An 18,173-nucleotide genomic window follows, 5' to 3' on the forward strand; every position below is an offset into this window, starting at 1 on the left:
GGTTTCCTTTGGCTGGGAGTTCCTAGAGGCGGAGGAATACATTGCACTGGCAGCGCAGGTCCTGATGAGTTTGGTTTGGGTTAAACAACACCAGGAGAGGACTAACTCAGGCATCCTCCCACTGGTGCCAAGGTTACAAGAGACCACTCAGCATGAACGCTCCAGAGGAAGCAGTATTTAATTCCTCAAATTAAAAAAGTCGTAAAAACTAATTTTAGAAAGTCTACCTTCGATGCAAACTCCTCCAAAAAAAGAGAAAAGGCTCAAGTCTGAAGATGGCTTTGGTCCCTGTTCAGAGTGGCTGCTCTTCTCTGCTCCCTTCCCCCACCCAGATACATCTGCCTCGTCTGTTGTCCTGTAGGGATTTTCTATAGATTTTATCATGGTGCCATGATGAGGCAAAAGCTCGTGTATTTCCAGGCAAACGCTGCATTTTCCTTCTCGTTGGAAGACTAGGCTTCTCATGCCTGTGTGGGCAGCACGTAGACACAGCCCCAGGGCCTCACTGGAGAGTGTTGGCCGCGAAACCCCGCCGGCAGTGTTTATGGAGAGGTTCCAGTTCTTCCTTGGAGGTCTCACAGGATCTCCCTAGAGAAGGAGGGCTTCGTGGAAGAAACAGAGCTGCGGAGGGCCAGCCAGGTCACCAGACTCCGGCTCCTCATTGTTCAGCCCAGCAGCGTCCCAGGGCTCCTGTCCAAGTCAGCCGGAGACAGGCTGAGAGCTCCCCAAAACGGCCCAGTGACTCCACCCCTGCCCACACAGACGCAGGGCACAATGAGGAAACATTCTGCATAGAAAGGAAAAGCCCGAGACACGTTCCAGAAGCCCCTGAAGAGGACGGGACTGGGAGCTGCGGCAGGAAGAACACGGAAACAAGCAGAGGTTTATTCCTTGGTAGAAGAAAAAGGAAGAAAACACAGTCAAGGCACTTGTGTTTCAAGTGCTTCATGACATGAAATCCTACTTTTTAATTCCTGAGTTTATTTTTTAAACTGTATTAGATATTTTTAAATCACAGAAGCAAAAATGTTTGTGGTAACTGGTCAAACAATAGAGATAAATAAAGAGAAATTTAATAATCATCCTCCAAGGTCTACCTTCTAAATGTGGAAGAAACTTCTCGCAGTTCTGAGTTTCATGGACAAAGCATCCCTTTACTGCTGAGCTGTAAGTTCTCTCTTCTGTCGGCCTAGACTTTCTTGTGAGCAGGAGGGGCGATTACCTCACATACGTAGATGAACCCTACAGCCCGACTAAGAAAGCTCAAGAAACAGGGAGCGGTTATCTCCAATTACCACTGATACATTTCCTTAAAGTCAAAATAACACTTTGGTCTCAAACATCCAGGGAAATGAGGCAAAATGTTTCTCAAACAAGCCTTGGAACATAGTGTCATGGTCCAAGAATACTAGATGAACCTTAAGATTTTGTTCTCATTTGATCTTCGAAAAGTCTTTAATACTTTTCAAGACAGAAGTCTTCTTCTGCAGCGAGAATTCACAATGAAAGGACATTTAAGTTGGTATTTCTCAAATAGGTTTTTAAGATTCCTGCTCTAAGGGACTACTAAGAAATTTTCTAAGAAATTATGTTCTTAGAAAAAGGTTGTGAATATTACCAACATTTACCTAGGTCCACGAATCCTCAGTCTCACTGTGCATTACATCTTCAATGAGAGCTGCTTGAAAACACAGGCTCTGGCTCCCCATTCCAGGATTGCTAGGGGCAAAGCCCGATGACCTGTACTTTACATGGTCCCCAGGTGATGGTGACCAGCACACAGTGACCTCCAGGCCAGAGATTTCCTACATACCCAGCTCTACCTGTCTCTCCTCAGTCTGTGTCCAGCAGCACAAAGGGACCTTTCCCTCCCCTGCCATGGAATGTTCCCTCTCCCCTTTCCTCTTGAGATCAGATCAGAGCAGTGCTTCTCCGGGTGCGCTTCCAAGACCAGCAGCAACAGCATCGCCTGGGAACTTGTCAGAAATGTACTTCTCAAGCCTGCCCCCCTAAACCCACCAAATGAGAAACACTGGGGAGGGGGCAACACAGTCATCTGTGTTTCCACAAGCCCTCCAGGTGACTCTGATGCCCCTCAAATTGGAGAGCCATTGGAGTAAAGAAGTTCGCAATTTCAGGAGGGAAGCAATGAATAAAGACATAACTCCATGTAAGGAGGAACCAAGTTTATTAATGACAGCCTTTATTACAACCACTCTCAAGTGTAAAAAATAAAGGGTGATTGAGTGAGGTTTAAAACTCGCTTGGACTTGCCGTTTGGCCTTTCACGGGATGTCCCAAAGGGTGGGAATCTGGCCTGATTCTGAATCAACTGGTCAGATGGAGTTCACTGGAGAATGAGGCAACAAACAAAAAAGACAAGCGTGCCAGTCGGAGAGCTCAAGTCTTCTCCATGTTGGGATGACATGACAGCATGACAACTGGGGAGGGGGCAGAGATGAAATAATCTTACAGCATGAATATGGAATGAACATCTCTAACTATACACAGACGCAAAAATACACACAGGCAGAGTCATACACACACCCAGACTCTGGAGATTTTCAAAGCATTTTTGTTCTTTCTCTGAGCAGACTGACACATTCATCAGCCACAGCAATGCAACATGGGGCTGAAATGGAAAACCTTGCCAAATTTCCACAAAGTATGCTAGCTGACTGCCCAGTTATGTGTTGGCAAATGTGTCATCACCGTAAAATATGCCTGTGGTTTTCCCAGCGTTCCACAGACTAATATCTGCTCCCCAGGAGAGTGACATCCTGGCAGACACCTGTTGGATTAAAATCTGGGGGCAAAACCTGTCCCTCCCACCTGGAGTGGGGTCAGGGGCGGGTGGCAGCACCTGGAAGTGGTCTCCCACCTTGTGTCACAGAACCTTGCCCGTCAGTGCACCCCCCTCCAGGGTACTTGTGCTTTGTTAGCATCCTGATGGTGGGCCGGCACTAGGAGAACAGAAGGAGCTCGGGCCATGCACTCGTTTTTTTTTTTTTTTTTAATAAAAACAAACTAAAATCAGAAGGGGAAAAACCCATGAGAAGCTGTTTAATTGTGTCAACACTGTTTCAAAACCGGGTTTAATTCCATTTGAAGAGAAAGAGGGGAGGCTGCAGGAGAGGCCACGACGAGGATGCGCTGAAGGGACTGTTGAGTCCATGGAAGCAGCTGCGACAGCACAGTTGGTCCCTCCCCACCCGGGAGGACACGCCACACTGCTGTGAACCCAGGAAACAAACGCTGACCAAATAACACTTGTAACTGTGCGCAGGAAAGATGGCAGGAAAAGGAGCTGGTGGATTCAAATTCACAGGTCATGCAGGGAGAGTATGCAAAAAAAAAGTAACATTCGAGCTGAGTAAGAAAACACTTTAAAATTTAAGAGAAACTGTATCATAGCTTTCACTTTTGGGAGACAAAACAAAACCCGAGTATTCCAGAGTTTCCAACGAGTCCAACAACTAGTTTGGTGGGGTGAGGGGTATTTAATTAATACCTCTCATTAACCTCATTTTCTCCTCGGATTTCACTGATAAAGCTCAAGCCTACTTAGAAAAATGATCTGTCCCGCTAAAATTCAGCATCATGAAGTGCTCCACGCCCTTGCTCAGCGCATACGGAGAACATAACTTCTTAGGAGGAGACACTCCAGGAGACACCAAACGTGCCCACCCATTCTTGTTGAATGCCACCACAGAATCTGAACCCAAGGACAAGCTGCTTTCTTCTTGGGATGATAGTTGTGACGGGTCCTTGAAATGTACAGAGAAGGGACGCCCACACCCCACAGCCTCAGCTAAGGGGCTGCATTCTAGAAAAGATGTACTTCTTTAGCCATGGAGCAGAAGGCAGACCCTTCAAGGTGTGATGGAGGGCACAGCTGCCTCTCCAGCCCTCCGGTTACCCAAGTAGAGAACAAGACTGTTTTCCACAAATTCAAGAACATCTGGGCCCCCTTCCCTCCCCTTTCTCTTTTTTGGTAAGTATCCAACCATCCATAATTCATGGCTACAGTAGAGATTCAGGCGCAACAACTTTCATACTGGTTTTTGTTTTTGTTTTTTTTAATTCTGTCAGTGAGCAGCATTTCCCAGTTTTACCCCCCAAACAACAAGTTCTTGGCAGCTCCATCCGGTGGGATTGCAGGATGCCTCTGCGACTAGGGTCTGTGCAGCGTGGATTCAGCTGGGCACGCCGGAGGGTCAGGGAGGCTGGGTCTGTCCAGTGTCTTGCAGCAGCCGTTGCAGGGGCTCTACCAGCTAGCCCTGACAGCTTCAATATCACTAACCAAATTCTGGGCGAGGCATATCCCGAAAATCTGAGCAAGGAAGGAAAAGAGAGTCAAACAGGGAAACTCTCAACTTCATTAGGCTTTTCCTCGGCAATGAATCCCATTGCTCTTATCTTTGATTTTTTAAATTGAAAAATAATTCATACTGTAAAATGCATCCTTTTAAAATGTATAATTCAGTGGTTTTTTACTATATTCACAAGGATGTGCAACTATCACCTCTATCTAATTCCAGAACATTTTCATTACCCCAAAAAGAAACTCTGTACCCACTAGCAGTCATTCCCATCCCTGTAGCCCTTGCAAACACTAATCTCCTCTCCATCTCAATGGATTTGCCTATTCTGGACATTTCATATAAATGGAACCATACAGTATGTGGCCTTTTGTGTCAGTTTGCTTTCAAGTAGCAAAATGTTTTCAAGGTTCATCCCTGTGATAGCTTGTAACAGTAGTTCAATCCTTTTGATGGCTTGAATAATATTCCATTATATGGATAAACCACATTTTGTTTATCCATTCATCAGTTGATGGACATTTGCATTGTTTCCATTTTTTGGCTATTGGGAATAGTGCTGCTATGAACATCTGTGTACAGGTTTTTGGGTGAACATATGTTTTCAATTCTTTTGAGTACATACCTAGGAGTAGAGGGGTCAAATTTGTAACTCTGTAAATTTGTATTTGTGGGGTCAAATAGTAACTCTGTTTAGCTTTCTGAGGAACTGCCAAATTGTTTTCCAAAGAGGCTACATCATTTTCATTTCCTTCAGCAATGTATGAGGGTTCCAATTTCTCCACATCCTTGCCAACTCTTGTTATTGTCTTCCTTGTTAATTATATCCATCCTAATGTGTGTGAAGTGGATCTCATTGTGGTTTTGATTACAATTTCCCTAACAACTAATGATGTTGAACATCTTTTCATGTAACTCTTAGCTATTTGTACCTTCTTTGGAGAAATGTCTATTCAGATCCTTTGCCTATCTTTAAACTGGGTTTGTCTTTTTATTGAGTTGTTCTTTATATATTCTAGATACTAGATCCTTACTAGATATAATGGTTTGCAAATATTTTCTCCCATTTTGTGGGCTGTGCTTTCACTTTCTCGATAGTATCATTTTCAGCACAGAAGTTTTTAACTTTGATGAAGTCCAATTACCGTACTCTCTTTGGTTGCTTGTGCTTTGGTGTCATATCTAAGAAAACACTGCCTAATCCGAGGTCACAAAGATACACACCTATACTTTCTTCCAAGAGTTTTATAGCTTTAGCTCTTACATTTAGATGTTTGATCTATTATGAGTTAATTTTTGTATATGGTGTGAGGCAGGGATCAAAATTCATTCTTTTGCGTATAGATATCCAGTTGGTCCAGTACCATTTGTTGAAAAGACTATTCTTTCCCCACTGAATGGTCTTGGTTCCCTTGTCAAAAATCAACTGAACATTGATGTACGGGTTTATCTCTGGACTTTCAATTCTATTCCACTGATCTATATGTCCAATCTTATGCTGGTATGTACTATTCTTGATTACTGTAGCTTTGTAGTAAGTTTGAAACTGAGAAGTGTGAATTCCCCAAACTTTGTTCTTTTTCAAGTTTGTTTTGCTATTCTGGGTCCTTTGCTTTTCCATATGAATTTTAGGATCAGCTTATCCATTAAAAAAAAAAAAGGCAGTTGGAATTTTGATAGGGATTGCATTGAATCTGTAGATCAATTTGAGGGGTATTGCCAGCTTAACAATATTAAGTCTTCCAATCCATGAGTACGGGATGGCTTTTCATTTATTTAGGTCTTCTTTAACTTCTTTCAACCATTGTGCCCCGTTTGTGACCCTCCAAGAAAAGTATCACGTCTCCATAAGATGAAAACCCCAGCTCTTGGGACTGCCCAGGAGGAAAAGTGGGTGCTCCCTTCCCTCACTAGCACTTTGTCAAGGTGGTCCAGAGAGAGAAAGGGGCACAGCACATCTGTGAAACTCCAAAAAGCCTTGCCCCTGGGATCTACTTCTGATCCTTCCTGTCTGGCCCAGCTGTCACAATGCAGTATAATTGAGCCCATGGAAACACTGGAATGCCAGCAGGCAACTACTGGCCCAATCAACTTCTCCATCTTGAAAAGGAAAAAAGGTTTCCTAAAGTACTCCAGGATAGCAGCGTCTAAAATCAGAGCTTTAATAAAATACAAACCAAATAGTTTAAGACTTTTCCCCAGCCCTCCAAACTATGGAGTCTTAAAAACTGTGACATTAAGGTGATTAAGCAAAGCTCCTGTCCTGGCAAGGGCTCTGCCAGGGCATCGTCTCACTGTGACAGCATCCATAGAGGAGCCTTGTCTTACCTGCAGCAATGCAATGCCTATGAAAATACCAGCCACGATGGTTAAATTGTCCTGCAACCACTTCTCAAACTGGGGCACACAGCCTTTCGTGTAGATTACAATCTGCTGATCAACTTCCTTCACAAGGGAAGAGGAGAGCACAGCGTCACCATGCAAGTTCAAAAGCTCCAACACCCTTTGTGCTAAGTGACAAGATGAGATTCCACTTACTGGTTTTTGCCTGGCATCATAGCCACACTGAGTGTTGATGACATCTTCCTGGTGAGAGAGAAAACAGAAAAGCGAAATTCACTCCTTGGACAGAAAGGCCACCTAGGAATTGGCAGAAGATCCCTGGTTAAGTGTGTGTAGTAAAATATGTACTTGGGCATGTAGCTGTCCCAGGGACCACGTTAAACATTTTTATACGTTATCCCTTATAATTATTACAACAATCCTCAGAAGTAGATATTAAAATATGTCCTCTTTTCCAAATGAGGAAAACTGAGGCTCAGGAAGTATCAGAAAGGATAGCAAGCCCATTATGTGGGAGGCTCAAGATTCAAAGTTGACAACCTCAAGAAGCTTATGGGGTTTGGGGGAACTGGAGACATAGACAAAAACCATGGTTAAAGGGCACAAGGACTATCCTCATTTATGTTCTTTTTGGGGGACTTCTACTTCCCAATCTGTATACTCCTGTATTATTTAAATGGTTTTTCAATGAGGACACATCACTTTAATAATTAAAAACAAAACAACGCCCTGACCACATATTACACGGACAGATGCCCTGACATCCCACAGGGCCTGATCAGAATGTGGGTTCTGCTGGTTTAGGTTGGTTTATTTTTCCCCTCTGCAGGCTATTGGGCAGATTCTATTAGCTTAGCGTCTATGGAATGAGAGATCTCTACCCAGAGACCTATAGTTGTGATGACTTCTGAGAATCTTTGGAGAGGACAGGAACTGGAGACAGAGCACAGAGTGTATCTGCTGCCAGCGCAAGGCTGCCTGGGGGCACCGTGGGCTCTGTGCCGGGCACTCTCCTCAGAGGAGAGGGAGAACCGAGCCAGCAGAAGAGGTCAGCCCTCCTGCTGAGGTGAGGTCTCCAAGCAGGGAGCACAGTCCTTACCGAGTCTCAGTCTCCTTCAGACCAAGAGTAACAGCCCAGGCTGCTTGACGGGCGGCCTGCAGGGAAGTTCTGCTTTTCCACCCCCAGACCAGGGCCCCTCTTAAAGAGCCCCACACCCTCGCCTCATGCCCCCTTGGCTCTGCTCCACGGGGGGAAGGGCAGGTCTGGGGGAGGACCCTGGGGACTGATGGGCCAGAGCGAGCCTGGAGTTTGGAAGGGACAAAAGCAGGACCAACTCCTCACATTTGTCGTTCGTTCTAACACTCGATTCTGGCTTTTAACTTACAACAGAGGAGTGGCATTTTAAGTCATTCTATACACCAGGCACATGATTTGACCCAAAATACAATCAAACTCATGGTAAAAGTCAGTGGCTTATAAACAGGTTTTACATTTTTTCTTTTTCTAAATAAAATACAAACCAGTTACTGCAGTCATTCCAACTGAGAGTCGGGGCAGCTGTGGTTTCCCTACATGGCAGTCCCAAACTCTTCTCCTAGTGCTAATACCACCCCCAGAACTAGGTCAGGAAGAAGGGGGTTGCTAACCCTGAACCAGCGTGCAGAGCTCTCAGACAAGCCATCCTTCTCAGGAAGAAGGAGCAACGGGCCATACAGGCGGGCTGCCTGGGTCTGAAGCTCAGCTCCACCGCGTGCCAGCAACGTGAGCCTGGACAAGTTACTTCAATGCCACGGACCCTGACTGCACCTGAAAAGGGAAGATAATGGTGCTGTCTGCCAGTAGGACTATTCCAAACTTAAACGAGCCAACACACAGAAAGGCTTAGAATAGGAACCAGCACATACTGCTAAATTAATGTCAGCGATGACTCCTCCTCCTGAGAAGATCTGAGCACTACACCCCTACAAGAGCTACAATCAGGAATAAGTGGGTAAGAAGAGGTTTCAAGAGAAAAAAATCACTCTGCTCATCCCACACCCACCCTCGGCAGGCTGCGCGGAGCAGGCCAACAGCGCGCTGGCGTTCACTTACCGCGGGGTCTTTAGTGCAGCAGGAGAACGGCACGCCGCATCGCTCTCGACTTGCGTTGGAATCTGTGCAATTGAAGTAAATATTTAGGTTCCAATCATCAGCTCCAAAAGCCCCACAGCACTGCCACTAGAGCAAACAGGAGAGAATTAGCACATCGCGACTTGGAGGCGACCGGACGCCTAAGCTCACACCCGCCAAACGACCCACACCAGCTTCTGCCAGCTCGAATCGTCTCTTCTGTCTCAGGATTTGTTTTTAAACCAAACTGAACCTAAAGGGCCCCTTTAAAAGCTTCCAAAGTAATTAAGGCCGAAGGTTTCTAAGGATGTGTTGGCATGTGATTTAAACAATCGATGAGACCCGTGGTGGCAGGTAGAGCGGAGTTGTTCGGCAGGGCTCAGTTACAACAAGATCTGTTTGGCTTGGGCACATGTAGGAACATTCCATAAGGATCAACAAGACACTAAAACAGTGGTAGCGTCTGAAGTAGGTAACTGGGGTTGTGGGTAGGATATCTAGAGGCCAACCTTTTTAAAATTTTGATCTCTACACCTTAAAGGTTTTCTAAAAAATTCATTTTATTGAGGTATAACTGACATACAATAAACTGCACCTATTTAAAGTGGACAATATTACAAGATTTGACATATGTATACATCATGGAACCATCACCCCAACCAAGATGGCAAACACACCCATTACCTCCAAAAGTCTGAGAGGCTTGCTTTTCATTAAATATCTGCTTCTATTCTGAATTTTTTTTAAACAAGAGCATATATTTACATTTCCAACTTAAAAAATTCAATCACCTAATTAAAATATAATAAAACGAGCTGCTAAATTCAGTGGGTCTTAAAGGGGGCCTGATTCAAGGGCTGCTCCACAAGCCCCCGACCCCCACCCTGTCACTCCCCTGGGCTGGCCTAGCTCTACTTCTCTGACTTAAAGAAACATCAAGCCTTGATCATTTTAAGGCTTTCAGGACCAATAGCTACTTCAAAACATTAAATTCCATGACAGAAAAATAAAATCACATGAAATAACAGTATTTCCATATAAAGCAGACAGCATTTCAAGAGAACGTGTTTACGCATGTTCTTCCAACTCATCTGGTCCTCCGAAGGCTTGGGTTGTTCATCTGGAGGTCTGCCTACAAAGCTCCATCAGATTTGTCATGCAAACTAGTCAGCAATAATACTTGGCAAGGTGTGAGCCTGCATCCATTATGACCTCACAAAACAGTGAAGTCTGCCGAGGAGACGAAACAGGGCTTAATTTCACACCTGAGGTACAGGTTACGCCAGGTTGGTCATTGCTGCCAATGAATGAGACTAAGACAACCCAGCCCATTTCTGAGTGCCTAGTGAGGGAGGGTTGGGAGTGGTCTGCCTCATGGTGATGGCCGACCAGCCCTCTCCTCCCTTTATCAAAGGGGACCCCAACTCATTCTGGAAAACTGTCCAACGAAAGGATGGTTGTTGGTCCCTGGGGCTTCTGTATGCCCTCCAGTCCTGCCATATACATTAATGTCACGGACACCACTGTCCAGGTCTGCTCTGCTTACCCCATTTTTCAGTGCATGCAAATAAAGACGTGTCAGTTTGTAGGACAATAACTCCTTAAGCCTTACATAAAACCATGCACATCTTATTAGAGTGTCATAATATCCCCATGAGTTCAACAGTAGCTATTATTATTTCCATTTTACTGTTGGGGAAATAGGTTAAGGTCCTATTAGCACAAGACTGAGCTAATCAGATTTTGGCACTAGATCTCTATCGTCTGACCCCGTGACCCCGTGTTTATGCCATCTTGCATTGTGAGTGGACCAGGCCATGTGCTACGTGGTTTGCATTGCGGGGGCCGTCACAGAGTGCTGTTCAGAAACCTGAGCGGGAGGGGGCTCCATTGTGCAGACCCTTCACTTGTCAGTTACCACCAGGGCTCAGAAGTTTCAACTTTTGGTTTTAACTGCATGTGCTATAATAGTATTTAGATGGGCTTATTTTAGGAACTTTGTGGACAAATATTCTATTGCTAGCATATTATTATGAGCTGTGAAATGTGGAGGAAGACCAAAAAGAGGGCAAGGAACAAGAAAGAACCCACATTTAACATCAAATAAAATGTTAAACCCATAGCAAAACAATATTCCTCAAATGTCAATAGGAGAGGGCAACTGTGATTATAACCTTTTTCTCAAGAATTTTCTTCTTTGTACCCCTACCTTAGTAGAAATTGAGATGAATGACAATAGGATTGTCCTTGTATCCTGAATTTCCATTTAGGTTACAAATCATGTAAGTCACAGAGCAAGTCAGAAAATAATAAATGGACAAGCAAGCAAACAAAAAACCATGCAGAAAAGTCAGAAGTAGGTTCCAGCTGGCAGATGCAGAAGCCAGGAGGAGTGTTCATTCGGGTCATCCTTCCGAGAAGGCTTTCAACTTGAAAATAAACCAAATTTAAACTTACATATTCCTGGGTGAAGTCTATGAGGTTTTGCAAGTCAATGTCATCCCTGTATGCTCTGATGTTGTTGTTTATAAAGAAATACAGCTGGTCTTTGATCCAGTCTTTGAAAACAAATGCCAGAACGCCGGCAGTGAGCTCCAGGAAGAAAATAATTCCCAGGAACACAGAAAACTAAGACAAAAGACACATACACGGAGATCAGTTATAAGGGCTATTTTGATCCTACATAGTTAAATGGTTCCTTCTAAAAAGGTTTGTAATTACATTGGGTTGTTACACATGTCCAAAGCAGATAATCTTCAGTTTCTTAAGATTCATTAATAGAATATTACACTCCACAAAAGGATTTTTAAAAATCATTTCATAATCACATTTCAGGGGCTCTGGTGCTCCATTTAGTAATTAACCAACAAAGCCCATAAGCAAACATGGATGACACGAATTTCTCATTAGACCCACATTAAGACAATGAATTTCTCCTGATTAATGTACTGCCAGACGCTTGAATGATGACCTGCCCCTACTTCTAGTGAGCTTTTGTAATGTTGAAAGATAAATTATCCCAATATTTAAGATCGCCTGTCATTTACTACTGTGGCCTTGATTCTGTATTTGCAATATATTCTTTTTTTGGATTCAGACACTGTTTTAATTCCTGTTGGCACCTGCTTTACAGGGTAAAATAGCAGATGTGTTCTCATCTCAGATGAAGAGTTCAAAGAGGAAGGCGGGGGGTGACCGTGCCAAGAAGAAAATTTCCCATCCTGAAGCAGGTGAAGCCACTGGGCTGAGGGCTTTCTCGGGATGCTGGCTGTGCTGGCCTTTCTTTGTGAAGCGTCAGTCTTGGCATATTTTAAGTAACATCAACATGCAGCCAAAGGAAGACTTCTGGCTAATGTAGACAAGAAGAAGCTAGAGACCATGGGTAATGTTATAATTGCCCATAAAGCTGGGGAAATTTCCCTTCCATCTAGAAGACACAGAAGAGCCTCGTCTTAGTCATATCAATATACTGTTCACGCCCACAGTTCTTTCCACCTCCTACCACCCCCACAGTCTTACCCTTTTCAAATTATTTTGCTCAAACAGATTATGAGAAATGAGTCTGTGAAGGATCAGAGGGTATGCTGCAGGCAAACTTCAGGTGTCAAGGACAGAAAGAGACACGGGGCCACACCTGCTCGGCAGGGCTCCTGAGGGCGGCAGTACAGTGAGTGGTTGAGGAGGCAGAGGGGCTGGAGCTGTCTGCTGTCTCTGTCCTCAGCAAGCAGACACCAAGCAGCCAACCAAGAGAAAAATGTACTGGGGAGGGATGCAAAGGAAACTACAAGATACTGATTAAAATTAAGAAAGACAAAAAATGTTTATTCATTCAGCAAACGTCTACTGAATCACCCAGAACAGATCAGGCCCTGGGCTGGTGGGCTTTGCAGAAGCAAGGATGAGTCAGACCGTACTCCTGCCTCCAAAGACCTCACAGTTTTGTGTGATTTGGAGGTGGCTGTAGGAGAGAACAGTGGAGTGGGGCCATTTCACATTAGATGTCAGTATATCATCTGACAGATGTCAGCGCTTATGCAGCACGCCAAGTGCACTGCTGGGAGTGTGGGCATGAGGGGAGGGGTGGAAAGAAGAAATAAGTGCCCAGCAAAGTCTAGGACCCCAAGGTTTAGGCCCCAATTCTAGACCCTCCAGCTCAGCCCCTCAGGTTCCATAGAGCTGCTGGTTGCCTGTCCTTGATGAGTTCACTAGAAATAGAATCTACACAGTTCTTAATTATCATCAGTGCTACCAATAATTCTAAAATAAGCTTTCCTCAATCTAGAAAAAAGGATAGAAAAACAATCATATCACTTTTACGCAATGCCTACCCCATAGTATAACACAATCCCCCGCCCTTTATTAGCAACCACACTCTACACATGTAAACAGGACAATTATCCCATGGAAATGAGATCGTCGCTCACATGCGTGCACACACAGAGCACCAAGACAGAGGCATGCAAAGGTTTTAATTAGGTTTTGTTCTCACCTCCATAAGGTTAGGCAAGTTCATTTTCCAGTCACCTTGGTAAATTTTCTCATAATGTTACATAATATACATATCAAAAATTGAGTCCAAATTAAATTCTTATCAAGTATTTGGCAGAAATCTGCATGCCATGGGCCCTGTGAGCTGATTCTCCCCATTTCCAAAGGTGCAGAGGCTGACGCACAGGCCTCCTTCTAGGCCTCAGTCAACCAGGAAGCTCCATTTCCATTTCACAGCATCTCAGCTCTCAGATTGCCCCTCAACAATTCTCCTGCCTTATGGCATCGGATCCTTGAGGCTGTCTGGAGTCACACTGACATTTACTTCCTACTTATTTCATAGCTCCTGCTCAAAGAATATTCTGGGCCAGTTTTTATTGTTCGTACAAAATAGAGAGAGAAGCCATTTTAAATATTCTCCAAGATTTAAAAAAGCCAAGAAACAACACAATTCTCTTCATTTCCAACATGACACTTCATAAATTAAGGTGCTGATATAGAGAAATGTGTATATTTCTTTTCAGTTAACTCTAGTATCTTCAACTACAAAAATAATAAACTACATTAAAGGGCCTACCCTTATAAATGAAACTATATTCAAATAAATCATATTAAAGGGGATCCCACATTTTGGGGCATGGAGGCTAAACCAGACAAAACAGTGGCAACCGGTAACTATGACCTGGGGCCCAATGAGGCTACAGGGAAGCTGAGTGAGGTGAGCTCTAGCCCTTGGAAGGATGTCATGCCAAGAAGACTGGCAGGTTGGCAGGTCAGGATCAAGGACAAAGCTCTCCTGGGGGCTCTGTAAGTCTCTGAGTGAGTAATGGAGTGAGTGAGTGTGTGTGTGTGTGTGTGTGTGTGTAAGACAAATAGAGTCTTGGGAAACAAGCTACTCCCACCATAGACCTATGTATCAGGACAGAGAGCAACTGCTCATTAAACTGTACACGGGACCAAGCATTCCTCGGTTTTCTCTGTGAGCAGGAGGCATATGAACTGTCAGGTTCAAAAGCCTCCAGGATGTGGTCTGAGCCAGCTGTCCAAATCTGAAATGGGCCTCCCAGTGTGCACAGTGAGTGTGCAGTGAGTCTGCTCTTCATAGGGATATTCGAGAAGAGACGCCCGAGGACGATGTGGCAGACGTGCTGGGGAAGAGAATCACATGCATGGCTGTTGGGCATAGCTCTGGTTTTAAATGAAAATGTCCCCCGATGATGTTGTGTCAGCGAAGGCTGAGAATGATTCTAGGATATTACATTAGTACTGTTCTCTAGAAATCTCATTCTCTTCAAGCCTCACCATAGGAAGGTGGGTTTTTAAAAAGTCTCCTTTTTCTGTTCTTGGAAAGGGGAGTGGACACTGCTATGTAGAGGCTGGGAGCCAGACGCCCACCAGAATGCCCAGCGCGGCTGACAGGCACGTTGAGCTGACCCGCACTGGCTGTACTCACCAAACCTCTTTCAGACACACACGTAAGCAGACGCCATTTTGTTCTCCTTTGGAAGGAATCTCCAAAGGAGAGGCTTTTACTTTTAATACTTATCTACCCCCTGGTAAAACTCCTTCTCCAAAAATACTCATGCTAACAGTGATCATACGTAACACCCTGCAAGGGAGCTAAAACCTATGCTGGTCATGCAAAAGGAAGACTTTGTACTGGCAGAGAACAAGGGAGATTTGCCTTTTACTGTTTCTCCATAGTCACCAAAACCTACCGCTTACCACATTTAATCTGGTAAGCACAGCTGCTGCACCTTTGTCTGGTTTCTCTAAACCAACTACCTGAACAGCTTCTACTGATGTGCTTAAAAGAGGGCACAAAAATCACTTAAAAGAAGAAAACTCTATCTATAGACCTACCTTAGTCCTAAAGGTATTTTAGGCATTGGAATACAAAGTCATGATATCCACGTACAAAACCTCCACAGATGGCACGGGGTGGGACTCATGTTATCAAGGAGGCATGGGTGTGTGTGAGGGGGCAGAAGCTAGAGAGCTCTCCTAGAAGAGAGGCATCGCTGGGCCGTGTCTCCGCTGGTGCCTTTGGTGTGGCTCACTCTTGCCTACAGCTGGAGGTTCCTCCTGCTGTAAGACAGGAGTCTGGCTTTCAACCTGAGTGCAGAGTGTGATACTTACGAACTTGAGAAGGAAGGTGTTCTCCCGAAGAGCTCCAATGCACCCTGCAAATCCCAGAATGAACATCACTCCTCCCACCACAAGGAAGAGCCAGACCGGGTCAAAGCCGCCAAGGTCGGTGATGGAAGAGATGTTGGACAGAACCCCCTGGGAGCGGAGAGAACACACAGAGTGCACCGGGGTGCGGGGTCAGTTTCCAACAGGAAAAGATTATTACAGTTGTCCTTCCCCTCTGGAAGAAAAACCTCAGAGGTAATCTGATCATTAGGCGTGATTAATACTCAAGAGACACTGCAAAGAAATAAAACAAGAACCAAAAACAACTTTCTTTCTAAGGTCTAGATCTGTTCCTATTTTTAGTAAAACTACATAAAGCAAAGAAATGACCCCAAGAAAGTGACATTAGACACCATACAGAGAAGATGTGGATGTTACCTTTGCCTTCTCTGTCCCCAAATATAAGTGGTCTTGAGTGAAAAACAGGTGTGAAAGACAAACACATGTCCCAACTCCCAGGGACAGGGCTCATCTGTGAGTCCCGGGCCACACAGATGTCAGACACCGGCTGCTCCAGGCCCTGGGCACTTCTCAGGACACAGGGCGAGAGCTGGATGCTGAGAGCCAACACAGCAGCCAGTCCAGCCACAAGCCCCTAAAGTCTTCCAGGGAAAAACCGCACCTCAGCGTCCCTCCCCGAGCTTCACCGGAGACCCTGTTGGGCTCAGATCCCAAGGCCCACTTGTGGGGTTTGTGCCCAGGGCTGTCCCAAATGGAGTTATTAGGGGTATTTCCTTACTACCTTTTCTTAAGAACTGGGATTTAAATGATTTACAAATCAAAGGTTACTTACTCCCTGGCTTTCAACCCTTTTATTCTCCTGCCAAAGGAACCCAGAGTAATTTCATTTCTCCACAAACAATGCCACTTCTTTACTGAAATCCTTTCTCCCTTAAGTGTGATATCACACCAAATGCCATCCAGAACCCAAGTTAGAAATTACGAGATTTTTTTTTTCTAAAATGCAAGGTACATATTTACTATTCATTCCTATAGAGGCCGGCTACTATTATTTTGAAACTGTGGATATATGTCAGTCTTACATACCCAATATCATCAATATTTTATTTTCTTATCTTATTAAATTTGTTTTGAACTCTCAAAATACCCCCAGAGTATCATGGTATAGCTTGCTGTAAAGTCTTAATATTAAACAATTTGTTTTCAAAGCACTCCCAACAATCTGCAAGAACAGAAAGTATTCATTTGATGTTATACTTGAGGAAAATGGAACCCAGAGAGGTTTGGTAACTTGCTAGAGGTCACACAGCTATTGATTTTCTGGAACCAGAACAGAATGTCCACTTTAGTACTCTTTCCCCACCAAGCAGAAGCCATGTACTTGCTTCCCAGCACTTCCCAGACAGCACTAATCGACATGGGAGTTTTAAGTTTTAACCCATTTTAAGGTTGTAGGAACATGTGGACAAGAGTATTTTGTTTGTTAGGTTTTTGTTTCTGTTGTGGGTGGGCATCAGCTTAAGAACGATAAGGGATATTAATAATAGAACACATGTGAGGAATAAAGGACTCTTAAAATGCATAACTTTAACCCTATGAAAAAGGCAAAGGGTTTAAATAAAGTCACAGATGAAGGGTTGGGAGATTATGAAAGCAGTTAGGAATGTAGGGTGTTTTCACTAAATTCTGAGGTGACATCACAAGAGGCAACCACGCCCCTCATGAGGCTGTTTAGACCAATGGTTTGATCCAATGCTGTGTTTCTTAGATTTCCAACCTCTGAACTATGAATACCCCAGGGGAAAAAGGAAAAGATGACAATACTGTAGCCAGTTGTCCACCTACACAAACGATGCTGAGAAAACAACTGTCCGAGAAGTCAGAGGGGACCCACGTGCTAGCAGTGAGGGTCCAGTGTTGGAAGGAAATCAACCTCTTCAGCAGAATGCCTGTAAGCGCAGGTGTTAATACTTAAAGTCTTAATGTTCTAGACCTGCTCAGCCAGGCAAAGAGAGGACTTTGAGCGTACATGATAATATACTTAAAATTTTAAAAGTTAACTTAATTATGGGAGAAGTAGACTCAGTTTACTTGGCACTACAATGAGGAGGCAGCAGAGGTGGAAATGACAGGAAAAGACGTCAGTTCCATCATAAAGAGAACTTTCTAACGCCAGCAGCTCTCCAGCAATGGAGCAGACAAGGCTGCCCAGGAAACGTGGGCTTCCCCTCAGCAGGGGGCCAAAGCTGGGACCCTCCATCAGCAGCGCTCTGGGAGGGATTCCCAAATTGGATGGGAAATTGGGACTTGATGATCCTTAGGTCCTTTCCAACCTTAAGACTATTCTATGATTTCACCCATTTTTTTTTTTTTTTGTGAGGAAGATCAGCCCTGAGCTAACACCTATGCCAATCCTCCTCTTTTTGCTGAGGAAGACTGGCCCTGAGCTAACATCTATTGCCAATCCTCCTCCTTTTTTTCTTCAAAGCCCCAGTAGATAGTTGTATGTCATAGCTGCACATCCTTGTAGTTGCTGTATGTGGGACGCCACCTCAGCATGGCGACAAGCGGTGCATCAGTGCGCGCCCGGGATCTGAACTCTCGCCACCAGTAGCAGAGCGCATGCACTTAACCGCTAAGCCATGGGGCAGGCCCCGACTTCACCCATGTTTAATAGGCTTTTTATTTGTGATTCACACTCAAGTCTGAGCAGAGATCAGATTGTTCCCAAACACTCTTCCAGAGTCCATGGC

At 44.5% G+C, this 18,173-nt stretch overlaps 1 protein-coding gene across 1 annotated transcript in view; it reads right to left on the reverse strand.

Annotated features, from left to right (window-relative positions):
• Positions 1-2,171: 2,171 nt before the first annotated feature.
• TSPAN5 (tetraspanin 5) overlaps positions 2,172-18,173 on the reverse strand; it is a 161,235-nt gene continuing 145,233 nt past the window's right edge. The window contains exons 3-8 of the mRNA XM_004430984.3: positions 15,403-15,549; positions 11,233-11,403; positions 8,758-8,883; positions 6,861-6,908; positions 6,651-6,767; positions 2,172-4,333 (exon numbers count right to left, since the gene is read on the reverse strand). Of these exons, the coding sequence (XP_004431041.1) occupies positions 4,268-4,333; positions 6,651-6,767; positions 6,861-6,908; positions 8,758-8,883; positions 11,233-11,403; positions 15,403-15,549 (675 nt within the window). The 3' untranslated portion in view covers positions 2,172-4,267. The remainder of the gene's footprint in view (positions 4,334-6,650; positions 6,768-6,860; positions 6,909-8,757; positions 8,884-11,232; positions 11,404-15,402; positions 15,550-18,173) is intronic.

Source organism: Ceratotherium simum, chromosome 8 (genome assembly GCF_057802395.1).
Source record: "Ceratotherium simum simum isolate JZ-2026a chromosome 8, ASM5780239v1, whole genome shotgun sequence".
NCBI classification, from domain to species: Eukaryota; Metazoa; Chordata; class Mammalia; order Perissodactyla; family Rhinocerotidae; genus Ceratotherium; species Ceratotherium simum.